At 36.6% G+C, this 12,285-nt stretch overlaps 1 protein-coding gene across 19 annotated transcripts in view; it reads right to left on the bottom strand.

Annotated features, from left to right (window-relative positions):
- Nucleotides 1–1,140: 1,140 nt before the first annotated feature.
- The window catches only part of Mbnl3 (muscleblind like splicing regulator 3), a 96,502-nt gene continuing 85,357 nt past the window's right edge, over nt 1,141–12,285 (bottom strand). For 10 of the 19 annotated variants that reach the window (XM_050121656.1, XM_050121638.1, XM_050121652.1 and 7 more), the window contains 6 exons: nt 9,992–10,228; nt 7,685–7,835; nt 6,889–6,924; nt 4,506–4,600; nt 3,506–3,579; nt 1,141–1,725 (listed from right to left, as the gene is read on the bottom strand). In XM_050121656.1, the coding sequence (XP_049977613.1) occupies nt 3,523–3,579; nt 4,506–4,600; nt 6,889–6,924; nt 7,685–7,835; nt 9,992–10,228 (576 nt within the window). In that variant the 3' untranslated portion in view covers nt 1,141–1,725; nt 3,506–3,522. Of the gene's footprint in view, nt 1,726–3,505; nt 3,580–4,505; nt 4,601–6,888; nt 6,925–7,684; nt 7,836–9,991; nt 10,229–11,355; nt 11,548–12,285 lie in introns of all 19 variants that reach the window. The other 9 variants (XM_050121645.1, XM_050121637.1, XM_050121644.1 and 6 more) reach the window with 9 other exon arrangements.

Here is a 12,285-nt window from a genome sequence, read left to right as displayed (position 1 = left end):
TGGATTACTATTTGATATTTGTGAGATTATTTTGTAAGTATTAGTAAGAATTCATACCACACATCCATGGGATATTGCTATTCTATACTAGACAAATGATGATAAAACTGACTATAATTTTGAAGTGCACATAAAGGAAAATAAGTTCAAATGAGCCAAAAATAGGTTTTGTTCTGAGACATAAAACAACAAAAGCCCCCAAACTGATGTTAAAGTTTGGACAGGGAAACCCTTGTCAAAGCTTGCTACTTCACTGCAGCTTGTAGGAAACTGGAAACTCAGTGGAACTGAAGTGAAGGACAACTGGGGAAACCTTCTCTAGTTCTGCATAATCAGTCAGCCATTTTAAATGTCTCCCTGACCCCATCCCTGCCAGTTCTCCAAACCTGTACTCAGCTCTTTCTGTGATCAATAGAGAAGATTGTCTATTTGGGGAGGTAAGGCCTCATTTGGAAACAATTCTCTTTCACCTGGATTGACTTCTGCTAGACTTCATCTTATTATTCAAAGAGTAGTCTAAAGAACATGAGCCATTTGCATTCAGAAAATGGCACTTGTGCAAAAGGTTACAATGCAAAGGTTTTACACACTTTCTGCCAGTACATAAAAACTGTCTCCACGCCCACATCTCTCTTCTTGAATTACAACCTATGATTACCATATCTTTAAACGAGTAAGTACCAGTTTCTCAACTGAAAATGAAAATGGCTCAATTTTAGACACTCAAGCTGAGAGAAAGGATTCCTGTGACACAATAAATGTAACGGCTACTCTACATAATTTTTATACATGCTCAGATATTTACTAGAATGGGAATACTTGATTTTCAAATTATTTAAGAGGAACGTTTGAGGTTAACATCTGAACTTTCCTATCGTATGTGGGTAATTATTTTTCTCTTTTAAAAATTGAGTATATTATTGACTCTGCAAGGTCAGATCTACATGTAAAATTCTATGAATAGGTTTTGTGTATACTCAGAATTGAGGCCTGCTAAATGTATGCCTCAAGAAACTTATAGAAATGTTTTGAAGAGTGCATATGAACATGAACCTGTCATGTTTTTCAATCACACTGTTCCCCACTAATGGCATTTAATTGAAATCGAACACCACGTATAAACAACAAAACACTAGCATGGACAAGCCAAATAGAACCCAATTTAATACAATATATCAATGGGGGAAATAGTACTGGATATATTAGTTACATTCTACATCAATCCAATAGTCTCTCCTGTAAACAACACAGTAAGGTAACACTTCAGCAACAGAATTTATCCACCAAGAATGTACAGTAAGCTTATTACAGTACTCTGCAAGTTCATTTAACATCAATCATTTTGGGGAAAAAAAACTAGAAAACTTTATGGTTAACTTCAACGTGATAATCATATCAGATGGCTAACTCTTGTAATACGGAGCTGATAATTCAAATAAATGTCAAAGCTATATGGTCATATTCTATATGCTAACTCTTATACAATTAATAATTCATACTAGGTAACACACAGTGGCCAATTTTCTATTCACTTTAATATCTCCAAAGATTTTTGAATGCTTTATTTTCAATTTTCAGCTGGTGTATGTGCTTAATATATGGACTGCACCATGCTTATTGTCGTGTTGGTAGAAGAGGACATACGAGAATACATATAGAAAGGCCATATGGAGTTTCTTGCTGAGACATTCTGATACTCCGTAACTCTGCTGCTCAGAATTTCAACTGAAATAGTAAACAAAACAAGAGAATCAGTAAGAAATAGTGAAGGGTTATTGAACAAGGTGTTAGGAGACTAGTTCTTATTCCTTCTATAAGTGAACTAAGCCAAGATAGTCTCCACTGTGAATTTCAGACCCTATGTCTGTGACAGTAGGGCTAAGCCAAGCAATCACTAACCAGACACATACCTAGGACAGTCTATGGGAGGTTCCCATGGTGGGCCGTATTTTAAGGCATTACCTAATAATGCCTTAACCATTTTGCTCATGAACCAGCCATCAGTTTATCTTATTCATCAGACAGGTACCCCTAAGATGTACTTAATACCAAACACTTTGAAAAGGTTCAATAGTAAACAAAGATTTACACTTTTAGCTGAATATCTTACACCCTTGCAGAAATATCTCCAGTAAGTCATATACTATTATACAAAATGACATTTTTGATATTTGGAGAAATTTTTTACACTGGTTACATGTGAAAATTGTATTCTGCCAAATGTCCTATTTTTTAAAGGAATCAAGTAGAAGAAAAACAATTCTTCAAACATATTTTATGTAAATCCATTTTGTTTGGACTTTCTTCACCTATGAGAAATGACCAAGTATTGGACAAACCTCCACTGTCGTGTCTAGAGAGTTCTCAATTTGCTACTATCCCAAATAACACCTGTGAAAACAATTCTAACTTCCAGCTCCTTCAGTTCTTCCATGTCCTTTTAGAACATTCCTTATGACTGATGGGACCTGCTTATCTAGTGTATAATAGCTATGGGCTTTTGTCTGAAACAGTGGTAGAAACTTAATAATGGGAGATGGTGAGTTAGGGAAGCAGCAGGCATGTCAGCTACCTCCTCCAACCATGTGACAGACCCAATGTGAGAGTCCTTCAAGCTCTCTACACCTACAATTGTATGGAGCAGGTTCATTTGTTAGGTCTCTAGAGTTCAGGTACCTAGGATTTTTAAGTATCTTCAACAGACATGTTCCATGTGAATGAATGCTTGAAATCAGTGTGTGCTGCTAATGGTCCCTGGACCAGGCAAAGGAGAGGTCAAATGTTAAGGCTGAACAAAGAATGAAAATGATTACTGGATTGCTAAATTATTTTGTATGTCATTCAAACTTCCAAACAGCTAATGCAATTCTACTTATCTTACATGGGAAGCAACATACTGTATGTAACCTACAGAAAGAGCACGGCTTTTTGTACTTACTCAAAAACATAACACTCACTGTCTTTAACATGATCATATCAGCCAAATTTTGACAAATTTACTTTGTTACTTAAACAAAAAAAAATGAAGCTTAAAAAATCTTAAAAATTCAGCCCAGTGTAGTGGTGCATTTCTTTGATCCCAATACTCAGAGACAGAGTCAGGCAGACCTTTGAGTTTGAGGCCAGTCTGGTCTGCAAAGTGAGTTCCAGGACAGCCAGGGCTACAGAGAAATCTGGTCTTGAAAACAAAACAAACAAGTAAAAAAGTTTCAAGAATCAAAATTCAAATGTGATTTGCGCCTTCGGCTTAAAAAAATCTTGCCCCTTTGAAACTAGTAAAACATTACAGAGTCTATGAGCTCATTAGAAAAATATAGTAACAGCTGTCATCTCTATATCAAAAAATCATCTTTCTGGCATTTCAGTTTCAAAATTTTGAATTCAGGCAAATTCGAGTTATGAGCAATGTCTTTACATGAAAATGTTTACTCAAACCTTAGCAAATACAACTGTGTAAATAAAAGATACAACCTACAAATATCTATTAATACTTAAAGAAACTTACTGTTCTACTGGTAACTTCTACATCTGAGAAACAAACATGCTCCTATTCAGTTCATCTACTGAAAACTGGGGCATCTATAGTAGTAAAAAAGATTTTAGATTAAAATGATTTCTTAGGAGAATCCTGTTTATTTTGCTCACTCCTTGAGTTTGTTACATTAAAATGATGATCAATTTCACTGAAACCTTTAAGCATATTTACGATTTCCATTGTGTCCATTTTGCAGAGCAGAGGTTGGAGTGTGGTTTATCCATCAAATGAATGTTGTGTGCTTCTTGACTATCATGCTGGAAATTTAAGTAGCAGCTTCGGGGCAAGTGAGCACTTTGATAAGGCAGCACGGGTATCACAGTACTCAGTAGCTACTGTACTAACTGCCTCACAACTTCAAGATTTCCTAAAAATTGGCCACTTGCCCATGACTCTGCCTGAAAAATCTAAACCAAATGGAAGTGGAAACAACACAAGCACATCTAATGTCTACAAGAGAAGGGATTTCTGATGCAGTCACTGGGTGATAATAAAGATGCGCATTCCTTGGAAAGAAATGTGATCGCATGCTTTCTTTCCAGTGGAATTGCAAGTAAAGGAGATGTGTTTACTAAATCTAAGTTCAAACACAATAACCAAAAACAAGGGGGGGGGGCTGTAAATTAACTTTTCCTCTTCACCAAGATGAGAAAGCTTTTAAGACATATTCAGTACAGCATATACACTTGAGGATTGGTGTGGTAGCAATAAATTAATATAGAAAAACATGAATAATATCTGCTTACCAATTAACAATGGGGAAAATATTGCCAAGTAATCCTGAGAAAATTGAAAATCATATACAGTACCCTAATTATACATAAAAAACAAAAGTTCCAAATCTAACAACTGGTTAAGAAACACATAATCACATGGACTAATAACTTTCACCAATCCAAAAGGCATATACTGTGCTTTTTCAACACATTGTGGTTATCTAAGTCTGAACAGATGAAATAAATGGCCAAACCTGATTGCCTGTAGTTGTTGGAACGAAGGGAACGTTGGTGGCAGGTGTTGCTGCTGCAGACACAGTGGAAGGTGTAGCACCGTGCATCATGGGCACTTTCAGTAGGAAATCATGGAAGCAACACATGGAAGGGTGAAGCATTTACACAACCATGACAGATACGATGGAATGGGGCATAGTAGATATCCCAGCAACAAGCCACGTAACATCATCATGATGGATATACACCAGGGTGCAGCATGCAATCAAAGTCAGTGCAAAGCAGCACAGCATGGAATGGAGGAAAATTTAAAGAGAGAAAGGGGAAAGCCAATTATAATTACCATTAAGGATAACAGCCATTCTTAACATTTTGAGCAACATAACATTGTAGTGTATTCAAAAGGATGAATTTTCAGGACGGGTTGTAATGAATGCATATGAAAAAATTCTGCTGTTACCAGGACTACCTAGTAAAGCTAGCTAAGCAGACAAGTCACTGAGTTGAACAGTCAAATTTAATTAGGGTATTGTCAACTGGTGTTTGACTTCACTGGCAAGTGCTGTTACTAGATTTTTCTGGTACAAATGGCAGTTTTACGTGTACTTACCTGCTCAGCATATAAAAAGAACAGTGGTTCTGTCGGGTATATGATAGAAGAGAGGGTATGAAGAATACAGTGGACTACGTATTCAGCTTGGTAAGTTCCTTGGAAATTTTCGCTATTGTCAAATACTCAAGTGGTTCATAGTAAATCTTGTCTTCAAAAGAAGTATTAGAGCTACAATGGCTAGCAGCTGCAAAATCCTTTTCAGGATGTTTTGCTTTGCTTTGCTACTTTCTATTTCATTCTCAAAGCTTTTGGATGCTTTTCTAATTTACAGCTTATTTTGGAAATCCAACCAGGGAATTAATGTGTGAATGGGAAGCATACATATATAATAATTTATCAAGTCTACCTCAGTCAAATTCAGATTTCCTGAAAGTCTACTGGCAAAGTGAATGGCCGAGAGGAAAATGCAATCAATGCCAAAGTAAGTAAGACTGTCCCCCAAATAGTGATTAACAGAAACTCCATAGCTGTCCCTTTTCTCCATCTCTGGCTACTCATTTCCTCCAGTCATCCTTCATTGTCTCACGAGCTAATTCTAAAACCACTCATGTTTCTCCCATTGGAAGTACAGCAACTGTGCAGGAAGCAGCAGTGCCAACGCATGCAATTGCATTCATAAGTAGAGTTCTGAAAGGGAAGGGACAAGGAAGCAGCCCCAAGAAACAGGTCACAAATTGTGAAAGCAGAGACACATTTCTCAAAGTTGCAGATGTCTGTTCTTCCACTTACATTTACAGAATGTTCCTGTTAGTATCAACGCAATGCTAATTCCTATGGTGACAGCTAATCCTTCAATAACAGGCCTCATCCTTTTGCCAGGGTTCAGATCTTGCTGTATTTGTGCTGTTTCTGTGTGGTCATCATTTTGACCTTTCTTTTTTTTTTTTATCTCAATAGCTCCGTAATCACTTTAACCTAGCATTGGGATAGAGGTCAAGCTGTTGCAAATTCTCTAAGATGAGAGGAACTGAGTTGGTAGGAGAAGCCAATATGTGTTCCTTTTCCCCTACTCTAAACAAAAGTAATTGCTCATGATCTGTTTCTGGCTCCCATGAAGACTATAGGAACTGTGACCTCCCAGTGGCTTTCTCATTTTCTTTTCTATTCATGAAATACAAACTCGCTTAGGGAAGGCTACCATACTGTGGTGGTGGCTAACTAAAAAACTGCGCGCAACTGGTTATTCCACTTGATCTTAGCCAAAAGTCTGAGAGGATATGACTGGTAGTTTAAAAATCACATGGCAGATGATGCTCCATCCCTGGATACTACAGAATCCAAAAATGGGCTGTAGAGATGGCTCAGCCATTAAAGAATAAACTCACAACCAATATATGTATATATATGAATCCATTAAAGAACACGGCAGGATGGTCTAGCTTTAAGTCATCCTTTCTCAACATCTTTGTAATAAATGCTTACACTATAAAGGTAACTTTGGGAGGTGATTGTTTCATTGCAGTTTACAAATTATATATTTGAAATGTAGTTTTAAAATAATAGCTACCAGACTAAGAAAATTATCAAGTTTCACTGTGGAAAGAAACATTTTAATATTTCAGTTGCTGTTTTTAGGATAGGAATGGAAAAGGCAGGGCTAAAATTTGGCTACAGTGGCAACCTACTAGAACCTGAGAAATAAGTCTGCTTTGATTCCAAAGAATACCATATTAAACCCCAAATACTCAGAAAATGTCCACTCACATCACCTTGTCACTTAAGTGTTTATAGCCACAGTAGAAAAACGCTTTTAGGTTAGAGAAAGTTGAGAATTTTTGTACAAAACCTACCAAAAGTTGAAGCGGGTGCCATGCACAGTATTGGCCCTGTACACCATGCAGAAAGCGTGGAAAGTAAAGAAAAGAGAGATTTCATTATTCAGGCCTTACAGATAGAGGTGAATTTAAACTAGAAAGATCATTTTTGCAATATCAATGAATCAGAACATGCAGACTAGTAATCACCCATGCTCATAGTTACAGGTTAGATTGAAGACCACAGACCCAGGGAGTAAAAGTAATTTGTAGGTTAAAAAGAACTTTATGTTTTCTTTAAAGAATTGAGTCCAGGGCTTTGCACATGCTAGACAAGTTCTCTATTAGACATACGATCCCAAATATTTACTTTCACTTAAAAATAATTTCCAAGAGTTAGAGGCTAAAGCTAACAGCTTTATATACACTATAAATTTACTATACATTTAAGGATTTTAAAAATTATTGATCTTGTTATATCACAGTTATATGGACTACAGAATTTTCCACATTGAAGTTGGAAAATGCTTTTGACAGATAATTCCTATCTATGAAATAATGACTACAAGTCAAGTAATTAGATGAGATAAATTCAAGTGTATCAACCAAGTGAATCAACCTTCAGAAGCAAACAAAAACTCTTCTAGTTTAATTTCCATCATTTCCAAAATCATATGTTATTCTAGATAATAGCAAATTAAGTATAATTGTTTTATTTTACTTGTAGTCAAAATGCATGATGACTATCCTCCAACAAAAGCCCTTTAGAAGCTGCTTTGTAGTATACATATTCAAACTGCTAACCTCTAGATTCCCAGAACTGTGCTCTCACCTGTAGGGATAAATGCCGGCTGCGGAATCTGCATGTTAGCCAGAGCCTGTTGGTAGTGGAAAACATTGGGATTAAAGACCGGGGTGGCACCATTGGCCTTATCAAGGGCTGACCTCTTTGGTATCAGTTGCAGTGCACCAGGTGGCAGGGCCTATAGAAAAGGGATTAAACAGTCATTATTATCAGAGAAGTAAAAATGTCCTCAAACCAAGCAAGTGCCAATTATCTAAGATACAACCTGGGGAACCAACACAGGGTATCCACGGAGCAACACTTTACATAAGTAGTGGGTCCTCAGCAGGGAAACAGCTACAAAGACTAGCTGTTTCAGTGCAAATAGTTAATATGAAACAGAAATATAAAAGGAGCAGGCTGTTTCATGTCCCTAATCAATAAGACTTGGGACAGGATGTGATAGAAAACTCGAACAGCAAATTGTCCTACACAACTTACTTCTTAGATGGAAGTAACAATAGTAAACAAGTAAGCAATAGAGAGAAGAGCAGAAGTGACAGGTAGAGGAGACCAAAGATTCCTGTCTATTCAAGTCCCAGCATGGACGGAGGGGATAAATGGCTGCAGACATTGGCATTATAATACTAGAGTCCTGAAAAACAAAATCGAATTTAGACAATGACCCCAGGTTCAAATCTTCTAAGTGTATATGGAAAAACTCACCTGTAAGAAAAGGCAGGTGAATCATTCCTCTCTATCACCTATCTCACTCTTGTATTATAAATTTAAGAAAAATGTAAAGCATTTGCAGTTTTTTTAAACAGAGGCTCTCTGCACAGTTTAGTATAAAATGTTTGATTCATTAAATATTCATTAGTTTTAATTCTAAAATCTATCAAAACTTTTAAGCCCTTCTTCTATGTCTTTTTTATTTTTATTTATTTATTTATTTATTTTATTTATTTATTAAAGATTTCTGTCTCTTCCCCCCCAGCCGCCTCCCCTTTCTCTCCCTCTCCCCCAATCAAGTCCCCCTCCCTCGTCAGCCCAAAGAGCAATCAGGGTTTGTTTAACATTACTTTGCATTTTTCCTTCAGCAAAATATGTGCTATTTCAGTAAGTGCCAGCAACACTGAGGTGTGCTTCAAATGCCTCAGGAGACAGGAACACTTCAACGGAGAAACTAGCCTTCCAAGGACCAAAACGAGTCATGCCATGACCTCCTGATGCCCATGGATACTAAAAGCCTAAAATGATCTATATTTTCTTTTGAGAACCCTTCCTTTGATGAATACATTATTTTGTTTGTCAAAATAAGTCAGATGAAAATAAACCAAGTAGCTTTAGTGATGCATAATTTCCAGCTTTCTCTGAGAACAGATTGCAAAGTTCATGACAGATACTCATTTGTAAAATGCCAGTTATCATTCCAAATGCCTTTTTTTTTTAAACCATCGAGGTGAAATGCATTCATTGAAGATTTTACCAGAGCAGGACAGGAGATTCCTCATTTGCATGCACATATAATTTGGTGATTATAGACTTAGGGTTGCACAGGTAAAATGAAGCTTATTTAATTTTGTCCCCCACTGGGAATATGGGTGGAGATCTTGGTAGCAAAAATCAAACAAGCAAAAAATGTGGCAAGCAACATATCAAAATAATTCATAGTTGTGAACCATTTGAGTAATTTTAACTTTGACTTCTAACACTACAGTGTTACAATTAGTTTTTCTCCTTACTTCAGTTAGCGTTATCAATCAGAACTAACTCTTGCCCATAACTGCCTGCTAGAGCAATTCAAAGGAGAGGTCTTTTCCCTCAGTCATGTCCAAATCTCCCTGACGATATGGCTGCCTTCTGCCTTGATCTTCCCTTCTGTCTGCACCATACAGCCAGAACAGAAAGGTAATCTTGACCTTTGGGAAATTCGAGCTGTTTAATACCCTATCTTTTTGCACTGTGTTTTCAAAGGGCATTAAGAATGTGAGTAATAAAGCATCCTTGAAAGTGGCTCATAGAAAACAGAGGCAACTCTGCCATCTTTGAATATTCAGGCTAGTCAGACTATAACAGGCACTCAATATGATTTACTGTTTAAAACATAGAATTTACCTTTCTCTAAAATTAAGAAAAAAAGAATAGTGAGTTAAAAATAATCATGAATAAAGCTTTTAAATAATTATCTTTAGAAAATCTTAGCAAATAAAGTAGAATATATAGGTTCTTATTGTCTAGCATATAACTTTGGCTATTCATATTAAGATACACTCGAGTAGTCAGTCTTTCGTGCATGCAAAATAATAGACCAAGTGGGCTTACATGAAGCCCACAGTCCTAACTTGCTCTTACCATTGCAGCAGCCGCTGAATGGTTCATCTGGTGATGAGCCGCCTTGAGCTTGGCTTGCAAGTGGGGAGGAGGATGAAAGTACTTGCATTTCTCCCGGGAGCATCGGCCCTTAATGTAATCCATGCAGATTGTGACAGTATTGTCAGACACTTCAATCATAGAAACATCAGTAGGGTGAGCATAGCGACACTCACTCTCCCCACGGGTACAATTTCCACGCTGAAATTCACGGCAAACCTTAAATAGGAAAACAAACACACATACATTCCCAGTGATGAGTGGAAGGTGACTGGCTTTATTTACTTTCCATGAAGATATGAAGGTCACATACACATTTTGTCATTTATGTAGGAAAAATAGCTAGAAAACATGAAAGGTAACAGAAAGCAATATTCGCCCTAAGACAAAAAACATAATTTTTTCTATTCCATGAGGGGTGTGGAAGTCACATTTTCCACAAAATGTTTATTTGCCTTACACTGACATAGTAGGACCTAAAGTATTACTGAAAATGTGTTTGTACCTTTAATCCCAGCACTTGGGAGGCAGAGACAGGTGGATCTCTGAGTTCAAGGCCAGCCTGGTCTACGAGAAAATGTGTTTGAATCCTGAAGTAAACATATACCCTCAAATGTAATTATTTAAGGCCTAGGGTGATTCTTCAGCACACAGCAATGTTACATAGCCAATTTGTAAACCACATTGAGTCATGTGTATATTTAGATTCCACTCTAATACATGATTAGGGATTCAATTGGTTGCCAATGAAGCTGACTTTCTAAGAAATAAACCAGTTATTTTTTTCTAGCGAACAAAGAATAGCAATTAAAGGAAAATTAAAGGGTGCCAATAAATCAAAGGATGTTTGAAATTTCTTTTAAATTCTTTAGGTTTCATATTTTCTATGAAATACATAGTTCTTCACAGGAGAGAGTGCTTAGATGCTATTCATAACCCACATCCATACAGCTTCACATTCTATAACTGTAAAATGTTAGTTTCATTTTTTTCAGTTTATCATTCTAGAAAGTAAAGACTCATAAGCAAATCCAGTTAATCCATTCTATAAAGCTCCAGCATGGGTATAAAGAAAATTCTCACTCAGACTTCCTATAGAGTGGCTCATGTTTGGGTATACTTGAAACAGTGTTTGACCTACTGCACAACAAAATACATTCACTTCAGAACAAGGTCTAACTGAAGTTAAAAAAAAAAGGTTAACATTCTTTCTCAGACTCCTTATATGCTAAAAGGTACTCGGATATACTTATTTAAAACATTCAACAAATTAGGCTCTGAAAATGTCCATTAAGCATAATGTTAATATCCATTCTACAAGCATTTTTATATGTATCCACAAATACCTCCAGTCTATCTGTACGAGCTGGCTTTGGGGCAGGAACTCCTGGCAATGCAAGAGGTGGATTTCCAGGAAACAGAACTGGAGTATTTGGTAAAAAATCAGCAGGAACCAGGCCCATCCCAGGATGATGCATGTAAGGATTGAAAGCCATGGCAGGATTAGCTGCAAGCGATGGATTCATAGGAAAAGATGCCTGTGTTCAAAAGAGAGAAAAAGAGGTAAACATATCCTTCTTACTATTTATTACACCGGGCATTCTTAAAGAAAGCATTTCCTAAGATACTATTAGCTTTTCTTTTCTTTTTGAGATTCAATAATCAAATTATTTTATTATATTTATTATATAATTATGTCTAAATTATGGAACTCCTGTTATCTGATCTCTTCTTCCCTAATAGGGATCCTCATAGCATTTCTAGGGCTACCTTTTGAACTATGAGTATCATCTACCCCCTAGATAAAGACAAGGCTGGGTAAGAGAGATTAGTTTATGAAACAAGACTGTAGTAAAATAGTAAAAATACAATAAAGTAAAAGTAAAATGGCAATACTATCCTCATTTTAGTTAGATGGTAAATTGGTAAAGCATTCACTTTTTCTAAATTACTGTTTCCTTTTTCAAGTCTTCTATAAATATCAGTTGGCCAAGAAAAGAAAGAAGGCCACTGTTAGGTGATTGGACATGGGACAGGCAGCATTACAGCTGGGAAGAGAAAGGAGAAAGTGAAAGGAAAAGGACTCCCAGCAGTACACAGAGTCCACATTTAAAGGCATGGCTATGTGAGGAAGCAAGAGAAATCTTGTTTATATGTACTGTCATTCATTGGTAAAATTACGGCTTTTTCAAAAATCGGCTTACCAGTAAAGTTCATGCCTATAGATGTCGTTTTAAAAGCTATTCCTATGTGGGAACTAGTAAAACACACACACA

This window comes from Alexandromys fortis, unplaced genomic scaffold (assembly GCF_014885135.2).
Source record: "Alexandromys fortis isolate MF-2015 unplaced genomic scaffold, M_Fortis_MF-2015_v1.1 scaffold_194, whole genome shotgun sequence".
Taxonomy (NCBI): Eukaryota; Metazoa; Chordata; class Mammalia; order Rodentia; family Cricetidae; genus Alexandromys; species Alexandromys fortis.
This window is presented reverse-complemented; position numbering and strand designations above follow the sequence as displayed.